Below are 25,644 nucleotides of genomic sequence, written 5' to 3'. Positions count from 1 at the left end.
TATGATTATTAGATTAATACACAGGCGACAAACGCGGTCATTTAGAAAATCGTAAGAGAGATTCGTAGAAAATAAGATGAACTTCAAAACAAGTCGGGAAACCAGAAGCTGGACACTTCAGGTATGAAAGGTTTTGTGTATTCCTTATATAAAAACATTTATCCAATTAGTACCTAGCAGGTAACGTATATTATTGTCAGAATATTCACTTTTGCGTGCTGCTGACATTCAAAGTCTTAGAATTTGCGCTGAAACCACAACTTTGACCTGTTATAATTTTGCTAATAGTAGTACGATTTTCACCAAACTTGGTAGGACCATGTTATATTGTAGCCTATATCGTCGAAAATGATTCTAGGGTGAGTTTAAGGTGGGTTTTACAGGCAATTACTGAAAATTATAATAATATACTATTATACTTTATTTGAAAAAACATCGGTTTGGAGAGCAGGCTGCTTTGTGATTTTTTTCCAATTTTTCGATTGAGTAGGTCCTAAGAATGGATCCGTGAAAGAAATGACTACTTTTAGCATCCGGCCTTCCCCTTGTGCATTAAATGTCAGAACTGAAACTGGAAGTTTTAAAAAGTACTAATCGAGACCTTTCCTTTGATACCCAACATGACTACATTCTGTGCTACCCCCCAAATTCCGTGTACAATGATGTCACGTACTGAATGCGTGCCTTCACAGTTCTCGCCTGCCTACCAAATTTGATCTCAATTGCTAAAAACGAAGCCAAAAAGCGTGTGAAGTTGATTTTGATAAGGTTATTGGAATATTATAAACTTACTCGAAAAGAATATAGAATTCAAATGAAAATGCAACCTGGAAATGCAGATTACCAGGATAGTGAAAACGATAAAGTACATTCTTTCCTAAATATGGTACGATGGCCGAGTTAGTTAAGTGTTTGCTTCTCAACCTCTTTATCCCAGATTCTAATTTCGGTCCGTCATAGATGTTTGTCTTTGTGCTGCCCCGTTGTTCTAGGCTAAACACCTAACCTAACCAGCATTACATGTGATGATTATGAAACTGAAGCATATTCTTATTTAGAATCGATTCGGAAAATAATAATGACTATAACCGAGACTGAGTGGATACCCTATATCCCACAAAAGAGTGAACAGATTCCTAACAAAATCTTAAAATCAATAATTTGTTAGATTTTAAAAATTTCAATCAACCATAATACAATCCTGTCGATTACCAGTTCTCAATGTGTCATCGTTCGTAATATATGGTTACGCAGTGCTGCTGTAGTGATATACAAATAGATTGCGTTTCTCATTTTATGACGGATGCAGAAACTTTAACAAACCAGAGAAAGTAGGAAACACGTCCAAACATGGCTATAATGAAACCATCATTATTTTTAAACAGAAACACAGTTCTCTACTTTAACTAGTGCTCCACGAGCACTCTATTTTAGTGATCAAAACGACAAAAAATATACGTTTCCAAGTGAATGCAAAAATTTGAATGTCGTAATAGAATCTCCTGTTCATTGGAGAAAGTTATTTAGCAGGGAAATAATCGCAATAATCTATAATAATCACAGAATAAATAAAATGAACAAAAGCGATGCAGGGGTTGATTATAATCAAGCTAGAGGAGTATTCTTTTGTTCGCTTAACAATAATGTACAAAATGGAAGAGACGTAGAAAGCGATTGTTTGGATGCTTTATTGTCGAATATGTAAATTGTTATATAGAATCTATGCAGAGCAAAACTAATGTTATGCGTATTCTGCTACGATAGTATGCATAAGTATCTTCCAGCTGAAGAAAAACAGCAGTTATCGTGTGTTTACACTTAAAATAATAAATTTTACTACTGAAATATTCATTTGTGATAACTTTTCATTGGCTTGCAATAGTGCTCCATATTTTCCACTGTTAGGTTGAAGTATTAAAAACGAAAGTACTAAATCAAAAGAATCGAAAATACAAATTTAAAATGACTTGTGAATTCTCCACCATTCTCAACGTAACTTGAAACGATCAACCCAATAGCCTATACTTAGCTTCAGCTGAACTAAAGATAGAGTTGGGAACGTACAGAGAATTGCGTCTAGTCTGCTCACACGACTGTATCACGTTGGATAACATTGGGAGTGAATTGCAAACGCACAGAGTGCACAAACGCGTACTTACATGTGGTACTCAACGCCAAGTGCTGTTGTAATTGACGAAGTATTAAGCAACTATTATTATTTAGTGCAATGTCATTTTCTATTCACATCGCCGTCATCAATATTACTCACAATTTTCGGCTCACTCACTGGCAAGTGCTTGAGCCGCATGGATAACTTTCCAGTTTACATAAGCGTAAGGGCGCCTGACACACCTCTCTCTTGGCAAAAGGCGGAAGTGCTATAACGTCATGCGTATGACTTTGTTTCTGTGAATGCAATTTAAAGAGATCTCTTCCCCAAGACTTGGTAAAAGTTTACTCCAGAATGCAATTCTATGTTAGCCGTGTTGATAATTCACGCACGATTCAGCAGCATTCACGTCCGGGGGAGAAAATTCAACTCGGAATTCATTCAATTGCTCCTCCACCTCCCAAAGGACATCATTTGACTTAAATCGTTATAGAATTATCACCGAGCCCTCCTTGTATTTCTCAGTAAATTTTCTTTCTTCAGTTTTCGAATCTGTCGCATTCACTTAACTGGAAATAGTTTGGGTGTGATGCGATGGCGGCCAAAAAACTGATCCCCAATCGCCCAATGCCATCACACAACCAGTTTACGGAAAACTAACTGGTCTGGCGAGCTAACCAAAACGATTGTCGGTCTTCACATATTCATAGTATTACTCGCTGATGTATCTTTGGCTTTTGTTACCGCTTTCAACTTTGTTGGTTTTCCATGTGACGACGACTACTGTTGGCGTGAGACATTCACCGTCTCATGGAACAATGTACAGCTCAAGCTAAAAATTAATAGAAGCGGAAACATTTGCATATGGCAACGAAATCTGAATTAAATTTTCAGATGGAAGCAATCATAGAGCACACTAGATAGTTGAAATGTTTTTCTTTTATACAAACATGTTTCACCCTTTGGGAGTTTCACTTTTCCGCCTGGAGTCAAGTTTTTTTTTTCCTTATTGTACTTTGAGAAATTGCGAAGACCAAGCGGCAAGATCGAACATTGAGAGCGAACCGAACGGGAAGCTTTCCCCTTCCTAGCTGTGTCTTTGATCATTTCTCATCCATTTTTATTGAAAAAAAAAATCAGAATCATTTAACTGCGTCTCTGTTCATGTCCAAGATTTATCGGAAAGCTACGGCGTTAAGCTTGCCATATATTTTATAATATACTGAAATATTTTTAGTATTATATTTAATATCGTAATGACAATTAATGATTTTAATTTATGGCAATAACACGCAGAAATTTATTTTTCCCCAAGGAGAAATATATTCTGTCAAAAACATTGGATTGGTTTTGGACGATGCTAGACGCAACAGATTTTTTCTACTTTCTCCAATAGTCAGTAAAATGCATGATTTATTTTCCATTGTAAAAAAAATAGCAACAGATACCATACGCCATACAGAATCACCTTTAGCCTTCGTCCCGTTCAGAAGCGGGGTCGACTCGTCACGATCACCATTTTGCGTCAACATAGGCTCGATCGGGACGGTCGACGGTCCCTAAATCACCATCGAGCGTACCAAACCATCGTTGTTTCCACAGGCCTTTGGATCGCTTGCCATCAACTTAAGTAATTAATACTTGAAGTAACTACGTGATACGGCGCATGTGCAATTTAATTCAGATACACCGGTGGGGACTTTGAAAATTTATGTTGCAGATTGCAGCATTCTATTCTAAGGATCTAGGACTTTATAAAAATATGAACGACAAACAAAAATTCACAAAGATGTGGAGACTTGAATTTTGCGAGATTTTTTACGGATACTTTCAATTTTCGTTGTCTTCAATGCTAACCCAATACGCAGCCAGGGCAAGCATTGATGATACATACAATTTCCCCAAAAAGATGGTAATATACTATTATTAATTTAATTTGAGCAGATATGGGGACCTCCCTAAATATTAACGTAGAAGGATATCACTCGCTGCATATCTGGGCGTTCACTGCTCCCACCTAATTTCGTGTCAATTAGTATAGCCGTTCCTGAGAAAAGTGCGTGTGACAGATAGACAGACAGACAGATTGGAGGGATTGTTTGCCGACTAAGGGAACAGATCGCTTTGAAAACTTTAAAAAATGTTTGCACACTTCGCGAAGGCATGCACTAGCTGCATCGATCGGTCCGATTGGTGTCGAAGGTTAGGGGAAAAAGGACGTATTGCCAAGGAGTGCAATACAGACCTCAAATGCATTTTATGCGAAGGAAAGGAGGGACGGGATAACCGGCATATTGCCGGAAGTGGTAAATACCCGGAATTTAGGAAGGCATTAACTAAACCTCAATCAGGGTCGCATAAGATTTGCCTGCGCAAACGAATCCGCGATGGAGATTGCTATCATTAGTGAACCGTACAGAAATCCCTACGGTAGTGTATGGGTCACAGATTCGACCGGTGGAGCGCTGATACGGGCGGTGCGGTCGTCAAGCCATACAATATAGCATGGAACAGGCGGCTAGTGGCTTTGTGTGGGAAAAATAAGCGGTATATTCGTATACAGCTGCTACGCCCCACCGAGCCTTACACTGCCTGAGTTTGACGACCTGTTAGACGATCTTGTTCACGACGCAAGGGAACGAGGTCCAAGGGTGATATCCGACTTTAATGCGTGGGCTATCGTGTGGGGCAGCAAAGAGACTAACGCAAGCGGGCGGTGCTTATTAGAAGCATTTGGCCAGTTGGATGTAATTCTGGCCAACGAAGGCGATGTGATAAATGTTATCGACGGTGCTACAAGGCAGGAGATCCGCACCCCGGAAGCCAAATCCAAAAGAACACCAGGACGTACTGCAAAAGCAATGGATGAGCAAACATTCATGGAGGTGTCGCTAGACCTGCTTAGCAAAGCAGGCACCTCCAAGGATAAATCTCACCATGTTACACAAAACATCTTTAAAGCTTGTGACGCATCGACGCCTAAGAGATGCTCATTCCCCACTGGAAGACCCAATTATTGATGGAATACTGAACTTTCTAGCCTTCCATCGATTTGCCGCAGAGCCAGACGAACGGCTCAGAGGGCAATTGGTAAGATCAATCATGGGCAAAAGGAGCATGCCTATAGGGAAGCTCGCAAGAACTTCAAGCTCGCCATCTAGCGGAATAGGCGACAACAAAGCCCCGGGTCTGGACGGCATATCGTCAAATGTAGACTGGATATGTTCGCGGAGCTGTTCGAAACGTGCATGTCCGAGGGTATCTTTCCTGCACCATGGATGCGGCAGAAGCTGGTGCTGCTGCCTAAGGGGAACCGCCCTCCTATAGACCCCTGTCTTCTAGACACTATGGGGAAAATGTTGGAGTGGGTTATTTATAATAGATTACTCCCAGTCGTTGAGAGCCAAGGGGACCTTTTAGATAGGCAGTATGGGTTCCGTAAAGCCAGATCAACCATTGATGCCATCAAAATGGTTGCTGACTTGGCCGAAAATGCCGCTCATCGATAGCTACTTGTAAGAGCGGACACTCTGTTATCATACCGATGAGTACGATGTCTCCACGGGTGTTCCACAGGGCTCTGTACTGGACGCACTACTGTGGAACATCATGTATAATGATGTACTTAATCTTCCGGTTCCGGAGGAGGCCACTGTGGTGGGTTAAGCCGATGATATAGCACTGGTTGTGGTCGCAAAGCATCTCGAGGATGCTGAGTTGTACTCAAGCGAAGCCATCAGTATTGTTAAGGGGATCATCCCGTGTGTCGGATCCGCGGAATCCAAACTTTTTTTTTGCATCAATTGCACAGGGTGCGGCAGCATAACTTCCTTTTTTAAAATGCGCGCCATTCAGTTAGTTGATGTCATAGCGAAGCGCTAGTGGTCTCGTTCAAGAGGGGATACTGTAAAGTTTTGTCCCGACACGGTTCAGTCGCCATCATGTGTTGGAATAGTGAGGAACGTGCCTTTGCCGTTGAGGTTTACTTTTCAAGCGGATGTTCTGTTATTGCAACACAGCGTGCATTTCGGAATCGCAAATTAATTGTTACATGGGTCACTACATTCAGACAAACTGCAAGTGCGACAAAAGGAAGAACTGGAGTCCCTCGGCCCGTTAGATCACCTAAGAACATTGAAGCAGTGAGAGCATCAATGTTGCTAACAAGAGTCATGACAAACGCCAGAAATCGGTTTACGCAATGTATGGAGAATGGGGGACGTCACCTAACAGATTTGATCTTCAAAACAATGTAAATAAAAACTTTAGACATGTACCTACATTATAAAAAATAAATAAATATTTTCCGATGCATACAATAGTTTTTATTGAGTTTTGAAAAAAGGAAGTTATGCTGCCGCACCCTGTATCTAGATATAGTGTAGGATATAAGGGCAAAGTGATTTTTTGATATTCGGAGTCGTTCGGAAATTAAAGTGTTAAACACGTGATAGCTCACATGCCAGACTTATGTCGATCGCCCTAATAAAGCTCGTATTTATCGATCCGAATAACGTTCGAATGACTTCGCTAAAAGGACAAAAATTGAAACCAAGGCTGTACACGTCTTTCTTCAAGAAACCTAAGGTTTATGGATTAAGTATAGCATATTAATGGTCAGTTAAGGTTTTATGGCTAAAAATCGCATTCTACTTTATAAATGCGTTTTTCTCGAAACTGCATGTTGAAAATCGGCTGCCACCATAGCCCAAAATTTATCAAACGAAATTTTTTGAATTTTTTACGACTTATTCAGAACATATTTCTACGGTCCACAAACTAGGATAATTGCGATTCATTCAGTAGTTTTTTTTATTCATTGAAGAAGCGGTAAAAAAAACACCAAAATTCAAAAAAAAAGTTTAACAAGGCACCAAAAATTTAGCTTTTAATATTTTTTAATAATCCTAGTTTGCGGACTGTAGTTAAGTCTGTACGTTAAAATGCAGTTTACTTTTTTTCTTTAAAATGATCGCAGCGCCCTCTAGCCTAGCAGCAGAAAAACACATTTTTCTGGAGATGGGTATATAAATTGCTCTGTATTTCAATAACGAACTATGCGATAGTGCTGGAAAAATTACTATGCTTAAGATATTAATAAATATATGGTGAAAAATTCGTATTTGTATCTATCTCCAGTTCTATTTCTATAAATTTCTAAAAAAAGTAATAAAAAAAAACGGCCTTCACACGGGATGACCCCCTTAAGGCTTAGTTAGAGAGTGCTGGACTGGCACTAGCGGAGGAAAGGCGGAAGCGGTCTTCATCAATAAGGGCCGCAAAAGAAATTCTGCATTAGAATCGGGAATCGTATCATCACTTCCAAGCCGGCCATCAAATACTTGGGAGTGATGATAGACGGAAAACTCAATTTTATGCAGCACATATAGCATACTTGCGAAAAAGCATCCACGAGTTTGGTTCTCGCAAGGATAATGCCGAACGTAGGAGGACCGCGGCATACTTACAGGCTGCTCATTGCCAGGGTGGTGAGTTCTATCATGCTGTATGCAGTCCCAGTCCGGTGAATAGCGCTGCAGGTTTTAGGCAATGCACATAAACTGAGTACGGTTTACAGAGGAACAGCCTTAAGGGTGTGTTCTGCCTTTAGGACCGTCTCAGACGATACAGCGTTCGTCATCTCGAAAATGATGGCGATTGACATCCTGGCAACCGAAATGATGAACTTTTATAACACCAGGTCCATCTCTCTCTGGAAGATTTCCACTTCCTTGAAAAAAAAAACAGATACACAGGCAGACATTGAACCGATTTTAATAAGGTTTTGCTTTGCAATTTGAAGAAAATTTTCCGCCATGCAACGACGCAGTTAAGTTACAGGCGTTGCAATTCCATTATCAATGGCATAGCGGAATTTACAGCCTTATAGAAGACATTGAAGAAACGCTAATTAATCCTTCCTTTTACACTTCCCTCTAGAAAGATTGCTTTCCCCAAAATGGAATTCCGAAAACTGTACAATCAAAAATAATTGCACCATTTGAATGTATTTATTGCCGATATTCATCGAATAGCTAAAATTTACATTTACATCAATATGCTAATATCCAAATCTTTAGCTAATGATAAAATCCACTGTGAACTTGCTTCGCAGAGAATAATTCCAAAAATACGCATGTTTATAAAACATCACGGAATGTATAGGAAATTTTATCATTTGATATTGATTGAGAAAGACTACCTTCGGAGAAAACTGAGTAATCACCCCTCTTGGAACCATTTACATAGCGACTGCTATGGTGAAGATTGCCTAAATCTACATATTAATTACTGGAATTTCGTTTCTCCCGACCGCCAGTTATCGGAATAATTAAACATTAATTTATCAAGATTTTCATACGTGAAATTACTTCGAATGTTTCGATGAATTTTGCAAGATTGCTCGCCAACTTTCAAAAGCTGTGCTGACCACTGGGGCCAGAATTTCTGATTCTACCAAATGCAACGTAATTGAGGGCATACTTCTAAGTACTGGTGTGCTTCGGGCGTTCGATATGTACTGGTGGACTTTGATTCCACGCGTAGTGGTGGCATCGCTCCGTGGTAACCAGTTCGACAAACATCTCGCCCACAATGTCGCTAAGTCGTGCACGATTTATTGCATACGCATTGTGTTAAAAGCATTTTTCTGCCGCTGTTCACAGAGCGCGGGGTTGACTTTGATTCCTCACAAAAATGCAAATTTATATCGATTTATCCCGTGATACGTGTGATCAGCATTGTGCTCACGGCAATCTTGAATCAATGACGCCAAAGGAAGACTCGATTAAAAGAAAGCTAGAAAATAACTGCCGATACTGCAACGGGAAAACAATTATCTAACTTCAGTCGTAAAAAATATAGTTTGGAATGGTGGCTCCAAGAGCGGGTGATGGGCTTGGAACTGGCTAGGCAAGCTGGTCTGGACCTTGGTCTGCTCTCTACGATTAATAACCGTTACGAGCGAACGGAACATTAAAACGTAAAAAAAATGCTTTCACTGATTTTTCTCCTTCTTCCCACTTTCGTCAACTTCATATCATTTGTTGCCGCCGCACATTTCCAATTGCAACGATGGCTCACAGTTAAAGTAGCTTTAGCTTTTTCTTAGCTAACTCTGAACGACTGAGGCGGTTGAGGGTCTTACGAAACACGTCGACCACCATGCTTTCCTCTGAACATTGCAGTGTTTCTTAACATTCAAGTGCTAAAACGCTTCACCTTTCATCACGTATAATTTGCCTAGAGAAAATCATTAGTGAAGCTGTAGAAGTTCTCGTGGCAACGCAGTCTGCTTTCTCGCAGTCATCGGAGTCTTTTAGGAGATTTGCGGCCTGATAACTTGTTTCCAGAGCTTAATCCATAGTATGACCCAGAATCCGAGACTGTTAGTTTACGGACCTCTGAAATAGATACAATAGCTGCGTTTCCCTCTGCTCGATGAATGAATAGATGAATTGTTGCTGAATTTTGCGCGTGTGAAACAGCAGGGAACGCTTCGCCACGCCATGCCGCACTCACAATACGCCGTTATTTACCGTGTTAGCATTAACGACAAATCATTTCCACCAACTCCTACACAAAACAGCCAAATTATGCAGTGATAGCTGTACCGAAGCCACCATAGCCCGGAGAGAAATTTTTATTGCAAGCTAGCGATACTTTGGCAGACTGACTGGTTGAGTTTGTGTGTGCTCTTGTGTAATTTGTCTGGTTTAATTTTGCACGATTGTGAACGGCCAAAAGAAAACGGAAAACATACAAGAATACGGAATAGATAGTGCTGCACAGCTCACACTTTCTGAAATTAAACTTGACTCGCTCGCTCCCTTCCTGCGACGCTATAAGTAGAAGACCCTTTGTTTAATGTCTTCAGTAATGCTCGCGAAAATGCTTTTTTATTGACTTCTTTCATTTCGCAAGATACTACTTTCAGATTGAATCCGGGAACTGGAATTGTTCGATTTTAATGCTTCCTTTCGGTTGCTTTCCAATTTGTTTTTGGAAACTTTCATCGACGAAAAATTTCAAGGTTGATATCTCCAATGAAAAAAAGTTAGCTTATTGGCAACTGTGGATAGGGGGATGGCAAGTAATCATATCCATTCTTTGAGTTTGCGACGCTCTGCTTATAACAGCACATCTGTATATTTTTATTTTTGTAAATGTGTCTGACGCGTTCAAACTGGTGATTGTGAAATACCGCGATCGGACACATTTGTCAGATTGACGTTAGAACAGGGAAACCAGTTTTAAAGAATCAAGACCAAACTGTCACTGGAAGGAAGCATCCACCCTTGACTCCTTAAAATAGAACATATTTTTCTCAAATCTAGCTATTTTCCACATTTGAAATATTTGGACGCTCTAAACTATGTCTTCAATGCCAGCGTCCACCAAAAGAAAATCAGGATATAGGCGATCAGAAATCTTCGTATATAATGAACAATAGACGAAAAATCTTAATTCGTTAACCTGAATGTACCCTTACCCTTACCTGCAACCCACAATTGTTATGTTCAGAGGAACGATTTTCTGAAGAACAGGAATATGCATTGAATGCGTATTAGAATCGACTGTATCTTCAAACGAAAGGAAATAGGTTACCAACACACCTGTCCCGTGAGGATTTTGACTACGGTGCCTTTGTTAAAAAGGCTTTTCAAATAAGATGGGATCCGAAATTTGCTGATATCCATAGACAGGCTCGTATATGCACATATTCATTCAATTTTTACGGCTTATATATATATATCGAGATAACAGAGAACTGAATTTCATAGGGTATGCACTTTATGGAAAAGCAGAGATCAGAGCGAAAATCAGTCGTAGCTATTTGAGATGGAGGGAAAAAGTAGGAACATTTTAGCAGTGTTGTCAATCGATTGGCAACCTGAATTCGCGCTGGAAATATTTAAATTGCAATCACCTCCCATTATATTGAAATTTGGCAGCTATGTTTGATAAAATAAGTTTTAATGGCGAATTTTGTTTGATAGATGAAACCAACCTACAATTTTGAATAAATCACGAATATGGACCATGTCTTATTTAAAGATTCGTGAATATGCGGTGGTTCCAATTGTTCGCAGTTCCGTACTGGAAGCATACTCGTATTAGACTATTCACTTTACTAACTTTACTTTAGTTTTGTTAGTATATAGATATCAGTCTTAAAAGTACAACAAGTCAAATGTTAATTATAGTAAGACAGCCAAATTTCTGACTAAATGGACCTAAGTCAAACCAGAGTAATAATCCTGAGAGAAGACAATGCTGATCACATTATTTCCTAGTGTAACAGAACGGTCTTCAAAAGAAGTGTTATAGCACGCTTGAAAGTCTATATTAAATTTGGATAGTGCCAACGATTATTAAGTCAGTTATATATCTACAAACTTCCTTCTAAAAAGCCTTCTCGGTTTACAAAACATGGACCCATCAGGGAACAGGAATAGAGAACCTAAAACAGGAAACAATACAACGAACCTTTCGAGATTTTCATAAAAATGGAAATGCTACTCAGACATTTCCAAGTGTCACCCGATGGAATTAATCTTTCGCAATTCAGCAAATATTCTCGTCCACACCTTCCGGGTTAGCCTCAATCAATCTGTTGGTTTCAATTAATTGTGTGATCAAGAAATTACTTTCTTTTTGGCTTCAAATTCATAAGTACCCTTTCATTACATTTGAGTCTTTGCTATCTTTTATGACAGGATTGAAATTGCCTGTTGAGAACATTCGACGAGGAAGATCAATTGCCTCTACGTTTGGTTTCGTTCGCGCTTATTGTTCTTCGTCAACGGCCTTTCAAAACTTTATTATTGATATTAAAATTACCCATTTATAGTTAAAACCACTTTAGACCTTATAGGTAACAAAAGGAACATGACAAATAAACATCTGTCCAAAAGTTGGTGATATTGGTTTTACTCAGGCTTCATAAAAATTAATAAATACGAGAAAAATGCATCTAAAATATATGCAGGAAATACAACAACTTCCCAGGCGAAATGGATATTGTCGACGAGCATTTCAAACTTCCACTAACGTGACCAATATACTTGCTTGAACTTTCACTCAAGCTTTTGCTCTAGGTTCGGCCTGATAGAAATTTATAGAAAGTGGTTCTTTTGACATTTTATATTGTGTTATCTCTGTAGAGAAAAATGGAGTATTCAGATTTATTAATTTTGCAAGAGAAGAAACGTAGGATAAAGCCAGACATTTTAGAAGCTCTATTGATGTCAACGAAGTTTGTCATCGAAAATTACACCAAGCATTGGAAGGTCAGTAGTGAAAGGGGTTGTCCACTAGGAGAATAGGAAAATGCTGTTGGAGAGGGTTTAAGCGAATAGCACATCCAGTGGCATTTGCTGACATTCGATGCCAGCTTGTTAACTAGACACTAACGGACCAAAGTTTCAAGATTGAACTACAATAATAATTTAAGATTGTCTGCGCAAAGCAAACATCGGCACGTGAGGATGGAGGCGAGGTCGTTGATTAAAAAAAAACGGCAAAAATAGGAGCCAAGTATAGAACCTTGGGAAACACCAGAGGAAGGAAGGAAGGAACGAGATAAGTAACCATGAAAAGAAACTCTGCAGGAACGGTATGAGAGATAGGAGGGAAGTTGAGTAGAGAGAGTTTGGAGAGGAGAATATTATAGCCAACGTAAAGGCTTTGGAGAAATCAGTATAAATATCATGTACCTCCTGTCGTAAATTAAAACATTTAGCAATGAAGTTGGTAAAGACCAGAAAATTTGAAGCCGTAAATCTATGTTCCACGGAACAATGCTGCTTTTTGACAATCTGGTGACCGAATTGCGCGGTCAACCAGTCATTGACGTATCTTTCGAGGATTTTGGAGCAAGAAGAGAGATGGGATGATAGTTCACAGCAAGAGAATGGTCTCCGCTCTTGAGGATATGGATGATAAGGGCCCTTTCCAAAGAAGCTAGACTTTTGTTGTAAATTATATATAGGAGGAGGAAAATGTGTTTTCAACAGTTAAGAAGGAAGAGGTTACGAATCCCATCAGGGCCAGGTCCGATATTGGTGTCAAGATTACCAATGAGGAACTAAACCAAAGTAGGCGTAAGGAAAAGAATGGCCAGAGATTCGGAACAGTCTGCAGTTAGAAGAGGTGTAGAGGATGAAGTGGTCAAGGAAGAAAACACGGAAGTTATGTAGGTGCAGAAAAGATGGCAGGATTATTGTTAGGAGTTGGCAGTAGATCAGCAAAACTTATAGACGAAGGGAGAGAGTGGATGGGTATACGAGAATAATACATGACGATGTAATTGGCTGAGACTGGGGAGTTGAATATAGCTTGTCAACAACTGGTGAGTTAACCATATTTGATCATATTGAGTGAATTTCATGAAAAATGGCTTTAGAGCTCCTCAGAAAGTATTTGATTTGTTTAAAATAACCTAGTTAGTCTGAGATACCCTCTATAACTTAATAAGTTTACATGGCTTGGAAACCATCAAAACATGCGTCAAACCTGTGATGGAAATGCACTGTCAAAAATTATTGTGTGAAGTTCACCCAGTGTGACTTTTGTAAGTTTAATTTTTTTAATCTTTCGCTTACTTTTAACAACTTTTCAAAACTTCGCAATAGCTGATTGTCGTAGGTTTAAATCACGTGCAGGCGGTAGATATGCATCAAAGCTGAGAATAAAAAGGGGTACATGTGACCAACAAAGTTTCCGGAGGGAAGATCAGATGCCTACACCGATGGATTATACGAAAATGTAGGACTTATAGGCAGCGCACCGAGGAAAAAGGGCTGCTTTTGTTGGCTCTCCGAATTAATTGTAAGCATAAGACCATGACAATCCTAGAAAAAGGATCTTCCATCAGTAGGTGAATGGCAAAAGCTGGCAACAAAAAAGATGTCAAGTTTGAACTTTGAGATTCGGTCTGTGTTCACAGTTTCTGTGAATAGTCTCTTGAATAAGTTCACACCTTGGAACCCCAATTGATTATTGCTCTCCACTAACAACCGATTTTTAACATTTTTAACATTCTACACAAAGTCTTAAAACATAAGTACGTGCGAATTATTTACATTCTGGAAGTTTCTATTAGCGCATGTGATCAGTTGTACCCTGGAACAGCTATAGCATGAGAAAAGATATTCAACCAATAATTCAAAGATCTATCATTTCCCCCCACTTTATTCTATCGGCCATCATATGCGTTTGTCTTCCACTTTTGTGCTTGACTTGCTGCTGTAGGCTACCATTTGCACAGAATTAAACGTGATGATAATGAAACTGAAGCAGTCTCACAAAAGGGGAAAATCTACACTGGAACGTTGTGGAGTGCAGAACCTGATGATAAATAAGTATCAATTATGCCTAAAAGAGCTTCGGTCTAACCCTGCCTTAATAAGGAACTCCAGACATCCCGGCTTTGTGCCGAGGTCCACTTATTCGATATCCCTAAAAGCTTTCTGGCGTCCTGACCTACACCATCGCTCCATCTCAGGAAAGGTCTGCCTCGCCTTCCTTTTTTACCATAGATATTGCCCTTATAGACTTTCCGGGCTTAATCATCCTTATCCATACGCACTAAGTGCCGCCCATCGTAACCTATTGATTTTATCCTAACCTGACGGTCATGGTATTGCTCACAAGTTTCGATGTTATGTAGGCTACGGAATCGTCCATCCTCATGCAGGGGGCCAAAAATTCTTTGGAGGATTTTTCTCTCCAACACGATCAAGAGTTCGCAATTTTTCTTGCTAAGAACCGAGGAATACATGAGGACTGGCAACTTGTACAGTAAGAACTTTGAATTTTACAAATTTAATATAAAGCGCGAAAGACCATCTCATTGGGATTCCAGTCCATTGATTGCTCCTTGTTTCTCCAATCGTCACATACGCTTGCATTATTTCACAGAAGCAAACATCTCGTCTACAACTGCCTAAAGTTTCCCCCCAAATTTCCCACGACGAGTAAAGTTCCAGAGCAATTTGTGTTGCATTCCACAAGTGGATCTCCTGTTTCCCAATGAGTGATCATTTCCCTCATATCTCGAACCAATCCTAGGGCTCGCATAGTTACAGGATCATGGAGAACTTCCGTTTTAGCAAATCACTTTCACTACACCTTTTTGGGTAAGCTGGAGGGCTCATGGCTGCATGTTACCTATGCAAACTGCCTTGGTTTTAACGAACGATAATGATATTGAAATCACTGAAAAACACGTTTTCAAGGTAAATAATGAAGCACTTCGGAAGACAAATGAGCAACATTGGAGCCCAAATGCGCAACCATCCCATTCGTCCCAAAGAAGCAGTGACTCACCAGCGCCAGCTTTTCCCAACGCGCGTGAAAATCACTGACTTGAAGATTTCACGGTTTGGCAAGAATCTACTCTGCAGATAGACAACTATCCATTTTCACGGATCCGTCTTTTGTTTTCTACCGTGCGGCTCGTGCACCATTCACCAAAGCCGTTGCAAACCATTATTGCCCACTCTCCAAACTGCGACGACAAATCAACAAATGACGTCACATACTTTACTGAAGCGCCAACGCTAATGAGCACTTTCCAAATATTTCCGCCTCGAAACTTGGAATTTCGATCGTCGGCCATTTCGTGAGGATTTCTCACATGAGGCGGCCACTTCACTTGCTTGTATTATCGAGATAAGAATATTGTGCGACGGAAATTGATGGACACGCGGAGGAGGCATCGACGAATTCATTTGATAAACTCTGGCTGCAGCAACTCGCTTTTTCGACATTTCTCACATCGAAATTTGCTTTGTTAGCAGCACAGACCACGGGAACTTGTTACCGAGCTCGCAGCTTGGTAACTTGACAACCGCAAAATCGACTTTTTTGCTATCATCGAACTCGTCGTCGTCATTTTTTTGTTCAGCGTGTAGAGTTCTGTGTGGAATTTTTGAGCGATTTGAATCGATATGTCGTCATTGTTGGGGGACTTGGAGATGGCCGAGCCAGCTTGCACCCCAATCAGCTGGCCACGGCTCGGAAAAATAAACAGAAGAGGGATGTGGATGACGTGACGGGTTGGTACTGTAGGGTTTCGGGCTTGAGGGGAGTTTACTCCACTCCTGCAGGTTCACGGATGTGGGAGCTGTTGTAGGGTCGTCTGCAACCCAGCGCCAAGCGCCAACAAGCCGCCGCCGCAACGATGTGTGCAAAGTAAAGCGTCGGAACAAAAATGGCAGCGGGCACAAGTAGGCAGACGGCAGAACTGGCACCCACGTAGCAATCTGCTATGGCGTCGCTATCGCTCCCACAGTTACTGCTCGCCGTCGCCATGCGACTTGCGGCCGCACTTTACGTTTGAATTCAGGCATTTCAACAAAGATGATAACCTTATGACGCTACCAGTGGTCACACGTTTGCACGAAATACACCCTTATCCCAAGCTACGGCTGTTTTGAGGCTATGTGGCCTCAGTCAAATCCTCTCGAATTTTACAAATCCACCTGGGAAACGGACGAGGAAAGGCGAATTTACTTAGCAAGTTTAATGTACGCACCGTTCGCGATGTAGCAAGCAGATGCGGTCCTTGGCCACCTTCAGCTTCTTGGCGATGATCTTCTTCAGGTTTTCCACCGAGTTTTGTGCATCCACGAGAACTGTGAAACTTCCACCGGTTGTTGTTGTGATATTCAGATTAATCGGGGGCGGAGGGGGTGGTGTCGACATCGGAATAGTTCCTAAATCGGAGGAGCCACACCCAGGGGCAGCATTTATATCGCGTCCACTGCTGCTGCTCCCCGGCGACGAGGCTGTCGACGACGATGACGATTTATCCATTTTCCTGGAATCTCGAGATAAACGCTCGCACGGACCAGTCAGCTCCCAAGCGTCTCGACCTGGGTTCGAACGGCCGCTCCGGACAAAATCCACGCGGAAGTGGACGCGGTGCCTTTCGAAACTCCTCTTTTCAGCACGCACCGAAAACTTCAGTATCGCCGAAATCGATCGACCCGTTACCAGCACCGCACAGCCCGAACAAAGCCACGCACAAACGCCAGGAGAAGGTGAGAGATCGAAAGCGCCGCACAAAAGACCAGCGTGAGGCTCGGCCCAAATCACAAACTAGAGCCTCGTTCCAGATTACCCTCCTGCGACATGCACACACGCTCACGGGGCACTCGAGGGTTAATTACCGTACGGCTCCTCAGGGAAGTCCCACGAGCCGCTGACGCTACACTTGCAAAGTACACGCGAATCCGAGTCGTCCGCGAAATTTCCACTGCGATTACAAAGAGGACGCAAAGTCACCAATTTCACTGCGACTTTTCCTATTTCCGTGGGCTTTTCTCGGGGCGAGTTATATAAGTGCAAGCATTTTCACACGGCGTCACGAATGCGTTTCTCACTCACTTCACACAGCACTTATACAGTACAAATAGCGTTTCTTACTCGCCGCCACTCAGCTCCGTTTTCCAAACCCACTGCGCTCGTCAACTGATTGATTATGAGCAACTGCGGCGACAATGGCGAACAGTCCGAGCAGCTTCGCATCGGTCCCGGCGAGCCGCCATTGGGATTAACTTCGCCGCGTATCTTGCCATCCCCTTCACGCGCATATCGACTGAATAGCTAGCTCCTTTTTGAGTCTACGGGAATTCGAAAATCTTTCAACATAAAAGAGACGATCGTATTACATGTGATTGGCTCCCCGGCGAGACAAATTCCGTCCGTGGTACAATTTTATATGCAGCAGTACAATTTTATGACGGAAAATTTTAGTATGATTAGGAGACGATATGATATCTCGATGACGATGGACTTTCAAAATGATTCCTCTTTAAGGGCAGTTTCCACACTCAAGGCGCAATTAGAAGAGTATTTTTAAAACTGTGATATCTCAGAAATGAAATAACATATTAATTTGATTTTTTTATTGAAAAATAAAAAAAATATATCCGGTGGGTCTTGTACACAGGTTTGTATTTGATGTTGAAATTGTACTTTTTATCAGGACTTGACTCAACTTATTTTTTGTTTTTGACCAAACCGTCAGCCCAAAGAAAAAAGTGGAAATACAGATTTGTTTAGAGCAAGTAGTTATGGCCCGAACTAGAACTAACAAGATTGATTGAAAAATAGAATTTGGCAACTTATAAAAAATTAAATTTTACAATCTCACTCATTTTTTCGTCTAAAATATTGAAAAGCGGGTTTTAACGCCAACAAAACTCGGAAATCCTAGTTCGGACTATAAAGACGAGTATATCTTGATAAAAAAAATTCTAAAATCCAGTAGTTCTTGTGAAAAATGAAAATATTGACGACCATTTGAAATGTAAAATCTTGTTAAGTGTTAAAGCAGATCTGAATCAAGCAAATCGCATAATAAATCGTCGAGCAATATTAAAGAATACCCCGAAAAACGTGGTGTCATAAAATAGTGCTAATACAATTCGTATGAGCAATGTGCTGCTTTGTGTTTTCTTGTTAATTCGGTCTAGTATGAAATTTCCTGACTTACTTTCACCAAAAGGAAATTACTGCGAGTTAGACTTGAGATTTGAAGGGATGATTCTTGAGACTATATCCTATCGAATTAGTAAACAAAAAATGCAAGAACAAAATCTGAGAGTGAAAAGCTCCCTTACTTTCCTTTGCTTTACGAATTTTTTGGCGTCAATCGATTCTTAATGTATTTGAGATTATACACACAAAGTGGCAAATTCTAATACTTAATGTTTGCATAGATACAAAGGAAAAACCGGACAAATGTCAAGTTGTTACCGCGGGACAGAATGAATATCTAGCCGGTCGTATCGCGCCAAAAAAATTGTCTATTGAAATAATACCTACCCATAGCTGTCTCTACTTTGGAGTTTCTAACATCAACGGTCAGTTTTGTTTGTTATGGCTTGGAAATAGACTCCCCACGTTAGAAAATGACTATATGTTTTTCTACGCCGAAATAGTAATTTCATCTGCCAAACTACCATATCATTTAAAAAAATCAATTCGGAACGCTCATTTGTTAATTATAATGGTTTAAAAATTAAATTCTCACAGTGCGGAAAAGAAAACGCGGTGACGTCATCCATCGAGCGATTTAAATCTTATCTACGTGAAGGCAGCCGATTTAATATTTGTTACTTTTCAAATAATCATTCAGTTTTTAAAAGGAAAGTGGAAAATTAATGCCTGAGTTGCAAGTTACTTTACGTTTTGGCAGTAATGGTAACAAGCTATATAGCAAATTCTGACATTTTCACATAAACGGCAATAAAACGTACGTTTCTGAAAGATTCATAGCGCGCAATAAAATGGATTTGAACCGTGGGCACTTTGAATATTCTGCGATATCTCTTCTGTGACATGATTTGAATTTGAATAATAGCTACACAAAATTCTAACGCAACCGTATATTATCAATTAAGCTTGGAATCCATTCAGATTAAGTGACCCGCCCATCGCAATCTATTGAGCCAGATTTTATCCACAGCTACTCGATCATGGTATTGCTCATAGATTTTCTCGTTATGTAGGCCACGGAATCGTCCACCCTCATGTATGGAGATAAAAATTCTTCGGATGATTCTTCTCTCGAACGCGGCCAAGAGTTCGCAATATTTCCTGCTACGAACCCAAGCCTCCGACGAATACATGAGGACTGGCACGATCATTGTCTTATACAATAAGGGCTTTGACCATATGGTGAGTCGTTTTGAGCGGAGCAGTTTTTGAAAGTTGAAATAGGCTCTGTTGGCTGCCAACAATCGTGTGAGGACTTCATCGTCGTGGCTGTTATCGCTTATGATTTTCGACTCTAGATAGGAGAAGTCATCAACGGTCTCAAAGTTTTAGTCTCCTATCCTTATTATTCTTGTTTAGTCAGTAAGATTTGATGTTGTTGGTTGTTTGATTTTTGGTGCTGATATTGTCACCATATATTTCTTCTTCTTGCCTTCATTGATGTGCAGCCTAAGATCTCGCGCCGCCTGCGTAAACTGGCTGAAGGCAGTTTGTACGCCTAAAAAAAAACATTTCTAATCCCCGATGACCAAATCCAAATTGTGTGTTTTTCACTACCATAGGTTTTCCCAGTAATAACTTGAAACGACGCTTCAGGTATGAAAGGTTTTGTTTGTTTTTTATGTAAGTATATTTGAGTGCAGAAATATCCCATTTGTACGTAGCCCGTAATGTATATGTACATTCAATATGTCAAACTACTCACTTCAGTGTGATATTGATATTTAGTATTTTATGGTTTATACTATAGTCTATATTATTGCAAGTTTTTGTAGCTCTTGGATAAACTTAAGAGTGGTTTAGAGTCAATTTCCCTGAAAACATAGTAATATACTATTATTAACTTAATTTGAGTAGAGATCAATATGGAGAGTATTTTGAGGCCTGGATACCACATAGAGATAGCTTCATGATTTATTGAGATTTTTCGGTTGGGTAGTTTCCGAGAATGGGTCAGTTAAAGAAATCATCATTTTCGACGCCCTGCACTCCTTGTCTTCCGAACAAATGCCAAAACTAAAACTGGCTTCAAAAGTACAACAATTAAGTGCACTACCATATAGAGCGATTACCATCGCTGTGATAGCCGCGGAGTGAATCGACTCGAGTGCCAGATACACTGCTGTAAATAGATGCTACCACACAAAGCGATCAGGGCCACTTATTGCTCTTGAAACAGCAACGGTGAGTGGTTCGGGCTCCCTTCTACTTATGCTCGTGTCACACTTATGAAGCGTTGATTAATAATGTTGAAAGAAAATTACTTCCTACAGGGAGGGTATTTATTATTCGTCGTTAATTTCAAAGGAAACAGTGGTAAAATAATAAATTTGAAAACCGCTGGGCATAATACCACAGGAAAAAAATGCTACGGTAATCGTGTCAGATGATTCCGTTTTTTGCAGGAAGAACAGCCGCAGTTGTGAATCTTTTCTAGCTTTAAGTGTTCGGTAGAAGAGTCGGTTTGTTTGGATCACCATTCCTCTTGCTCGAAAGCTTGGCCTGTGTAATGCCGAGAAATTTTCAAATCACTGTCTAGCATGTTAAAACATCATTTTTTCGCTTGAGGCCATTTTTCATTAACTTGGAAGTTCAAAACAGTCTGAGCTAGCGGATTGCTATCAGCACGGATCGGAATCGGAAATTAACGAAAGAAGTGAGTCTCTCTTTGACTTTATTATCAATGCAAACTTATCAGTGTAATCCGGGCAGTACACCAACTTTCCATTTCCCTAGCTCGGAAAATTATGGCGGTTGGAAGGAGGTCCCTGATATCATCCTACCGAATGATAATGGGACGTTTAGGATGGAAAACTGGAAAGTGTCAAACCAAAGATTCTTCGCAAATCACAGTTGGATACCTTTCAGTCAAAATCTCGATGCAGAGGTTTCCTAATCTTTTCCAGATTCAGAGCCATTTGACGAAGGTCCATCACCTGGTCAAAAAGCAAACAGATGTCATCCGCATAGTCGAGGTGTTTGAGGAAATACCAGAAATGCGTCACCGATAACAAAAAGAAATAATATCGCAACAAGATACAACCCTAGCAGACTCCGCGTTGGACCTCAAAATCCTCTGACATTTTCTGGATCGTGTGTCACTCTGATGATACCCCCCATACGTAGAGCACGCCTGATGCACTCCCTGTTCAAGGTGTTGAAAGCCTTCTCGAAATCGATGACGAGCCTCATCTGTTCTTCATCGATTCCGAGAGGGGTTTTAATAGCGTCAACAAAGGTTTGGAATACTCTATTCAAGAAAGGCACTTTAGAGAAATTAGTTGCTATTATCAGAACGACATATGATGGCATAAAACGTCACGCACTGACCTGATGTAAAATCTCGGATGAATTGAAAATCCAAAGTGTACTTTTACCAGCGGCACTTTTTATCCTTATTAATGGTGACTTCATGTTACCAGGATGTGGAGGCGTTCACTGCGACCTTAGTGACATCTGCTTGGTCTTTTAGCGAGTCATGAGTTTTGGCCAAATAATCCTGGTTGTATAGTGATACATCATTTTGCGGTTTTAAACTATTATCAATCTAAAGATGGGATAGAACCGCCATTTAAATTAAGTTACTTTCTACAAATAGTCAGAAAATGTATTCTCTTCACCAGATTCATAATTAATCAACTTCAAATAAGTTTTGTAAGAATAAATTTAAGGGAAGACACACTCCCCTACAACTCTTACTGTTTTGCTGTTTTGATAGAGATTTAACTTAAACTCTACCAGTATCCGTCTATTGAATTTGGTTTTTCAGTAGAATTTGACCCTTTAAACTGGGTCAATTTGTTTGGTTTCAAATAGATAAATCATGACTCCAGTCCCAGAAAAGTTATTAGATATTGTGAATTTTAAGTTTCTCCCATTTCGTTGAGATTGGGTAAAACGAGATACAACGAATCCCAAATGGCACTCTGTCCGCTACACCTCAACTGTTGGCTTTTATGGTACTAAACACATTCAGCAAAAACGTCTTCTCCCGATGGTACAATTTTATATGCAGTTCATTGTACTATATTTCACTCCAATTACCCCTCCTACATTCTTGCGGCGTATTCGCTCTTCTCGCTCTGGACTCTCTTCGGGGTGTTACCCCTTTTTTGTCATTCCCCTCCAGGCTATGACGATTTGTTTATTGGAATCGCAAATCAGCTGATTAAATACCAAGAATAGTTCATGACGTACTGTATGACGGCCGAAGCGTTTTTTCAAACGTGCAGGTCCGGGTTGTGAAATTGGGTACCAAGTGTTCATGTCTTGGAATATATATTGGGACAGCATTTCATATGATGGGACTATTTACAGGAGTTTATTTTGCCGCGAAGATTTTGGAACGTTTTCGCTAAGTGAATTTTATGTAAATTCGGTTTCTATACTTCAAAATCATTACTCCCAACTGCGCAACATGGAATGATTTTAAAATCTTAATGATTTACCACCGAAGTTGGCTTGCATGAATAGAAAATTCATTCACTTTTTTAAAAAAATGTGTTGGAAACTGAAGCTGTGAGCGAAGATTTCTTGTTTGCTTAGGATATGAACAAGAATTTTATGAGCATTTTTATGGCTGGCGAACATTTTTGATAAATGCTCACACGCAAAAATACCTCTCGTCTCAAGGTCTTTCACGTCCAGAGTTGGCCGGGCGTATTGCGGGCTCATTCCGCGTAACTGACAGGCCGAACTAAACGCGGAAGGCGGGCTTTACATCCAGCCTCAGTGCATGATCAGCATTGTACTTACATCAATCTGAAATCAATGACGTCAAAGGAACACTCTTTCAACAACTTAGTAAATTTTTATTAATAAAATCTTTGCTAAATCGATTAGTACATATTGCGGTCACTTGTAAATTTAAATATGCCGGATCTACAGCCACTTTCCAGGGGTGTTTTTGGGAATGGCGTACCGTAGACACGATAAGTCGATAACGGTTCATCCGAAATTAGAATTTCAAAAAACATTTCGTTGGTATAACGTACTGAATGCCACTGAACGAAAGATTTATAAAAATCTAATTTTGAAAAAAAACTGCCGAAGGTTTTAACAAAGTGTTCACTTTTTCCAGGTGTTAAATTTTCGATTTTCCTTCGTTTAGCGACTAGTTGTTATCATAATAAATAGGTGGCAAAAAATTGGCGTTGATTAGACTAGTAGTTTTTCATTGCTATGGTACAAGATTCTGAGATAAACGGTTTCAAAGTCTTAAATTTGTAGTTTTAAAATTAAATTATTTACTTATTATACATCGAATCATCATACAGGATTCCTTCTACAAACTTCAAAACATCGATTTGACGCTACCTACATTCCATTCTATCTTCCTTTGCAATTGCAACTACAAGCAATATATAGTATATATGGCGTTGAAGATTTGAAAGTTAATCCACAGCTATGCTGGAGCGAGGTAACGTGTCAAAAATAACTACAATAGCGGAGCTAATGTTCCGATCGTTATGAAATTTGGTGTGAATATTCTTGAAATAATAATGGCATGTTCACGTTATCGAAAGCCTTCTCGAAATCTATGAACAGCAGGTGAAGCAGAATGATCCGTAGGGTATTGATATGGTAAATGCAGGAGGATCCAGAGCGGAAATCAACCTGTTCTCTGCCGATCAAGCTTTCGTGATATTCCTTAATGCACTCCAGGATTATTCTAGCTATTATCTTTTCAACGGCAGGAAGCAGACAAACACTTCTCCCGTTATATCACTCAAGATGGGTGCTTTCATCTCAATTTTAATGATCATCCTTTTTTTGACTCTTTGTTAAAGGTCGCGGATTCCCAGGATTTCCGTACGAGTGGAAGTAGCATATGTATAGAGACAGCAGGTAAATAACTCTGCGGGGAGACCGTTAAGTCCAGAGGGTTTTTTTTCTGTTTGAGTGCATTGATGGCTGAAATGATTTTTCTTCTGTTTGGAGGAACAGTCCATATCCGCATGTTACGGTAACTAGCCATTTCATCCTTTAGATGCGGAACTTTAAAGGATATGATATGGTTAAGAAGCGTGGTGAGGTATTCTTTCCAGTTTCCACCTCTTCAGGTGCTGGTCACCATGGATGAAAAGTCGACCGTTAACGTCCTATGCACTACATGCAGGCTCTTTCCTGAGGCGGTATACAGTTTTGAAATCATTGCCATTTGCGCTACCTTCTGCATCCTTGACCAACGTAATAATAAGTTCTCTTTTATTACAGGGCACAGTACGTTGAAGTTATTGGCATTTCGCACGATACCAGAGCTCCAGAGCTCGCTATCACCCCCGACGATCAATAGAGCCTTTAACCCCTTACGTTCAACGATCCGTTCTAACGACTTCGTTGTTAGCAAGATCTTATGGCGACAACCTGCTTAGCACCCAAGAAAAAACATTTTTGAGGACATCCACGTGCTTATCTATATTCTGAGGTAAGTTACTCAAGGTGTCTGTCCGATAACTGTCAAGTGACAGCTGGATCATATAAGCGGTCGATGTTGAAATGGGGGGTTGCAAGTCTACTAGCCCTGTGGGAAGCGCCCAACAAAATACGCAAGAGAACATTACATGGTGAGGCCGATGCCAGTGCCTTTTTTGTTACGGATATTTATTTAGTTATGGTAGGCTCTGTGCTCGAATAATGTGCTACCAACAGCAAGGTGGTGGAAGTTGGAAAATTCCACAAAACTCCCATCATTATCGTTACCGTCGCCAAAACTATGTTTTCCTATCTTTTGTCCGAGAAAGATACTGCCAAACCCATCTTGGCGTTCAAATCACCCGTCAGGATCACAATGTCACCTCTAGGGAGTCTCTCTTGAACTGTATATAATAGCTCATAGAAAGCATCATTTTCCAGTATATCGAAAATCCCCGTTGGTGTATGCATTGCACTGTGCAGTAGTGATTCTTCTTAACCTGGACTGGAATCTAGCAGTCAAAATCCTGTCAGAAATCGGCTCCCAGGTCAAGAGGCGCGCCTTACGGTAGTCGCCAGTAGGAATTAGAAGCAACTCAACATCGGAT

At 40.3% G+C, this 25,644-nt stretch overlaps 1 protein-coding gene and 1 long non-coding RNA gene across 2 annotated transcripts in view; one reads left to right on the top strand and one right to left on the bottom strand.

Annotated features, from left to right (window-relative positions):
- LOC119657082 (midnolin homolog) overlaps positions 1-17,647 on the bottom strand; it is a 35,466-nt gene extending 17,819 nt beyond the window's left edge. The window contains exon 1 of the mRNA XM_038063838.1: positions 16,653-17,647. Coding sequence (XP_037919766.1) covers positions 16,653-16,933 — 281 coding nt within the window. The 5' untranslated portion in view covers positions 16,934-17,647. The remainder of the gene's footprint in view (positions 1-16,652) is intronic.
- Positions 13,659-25,004, top strand: LOC119657084. Its single transcript, XR_005250117.1, has 4 exons — positions 13,659-13,685; positions 13,747-13,942; positions 24,412-24,469; positions 24,839-25,004. It is a non-coding gene; the product is annotated as an uncharacterized LOC119657084 (long non-coding RNA).
- Positions 25,005-25,644: the final 640 nt, after the last annotated feature.

Source organism: Hermetia illucens, chromosome 5 (assembly GCF_905115235.1).
Source record: "Hermetia illucens chromosome 5, iHerIll2.2.curated.20191125, whole genome shotgun sequence".
NCBI classification, from domain to species: domain Eukaryota; kingdom Metazoa; phylum Arthropoda; class Insecta; order Diptera; family Stratiomyidae; genus Hermetia; species Hermetia illucens.
This window is presented reverse-complemented; position numbering and strand designations above follow the sequence as displayed.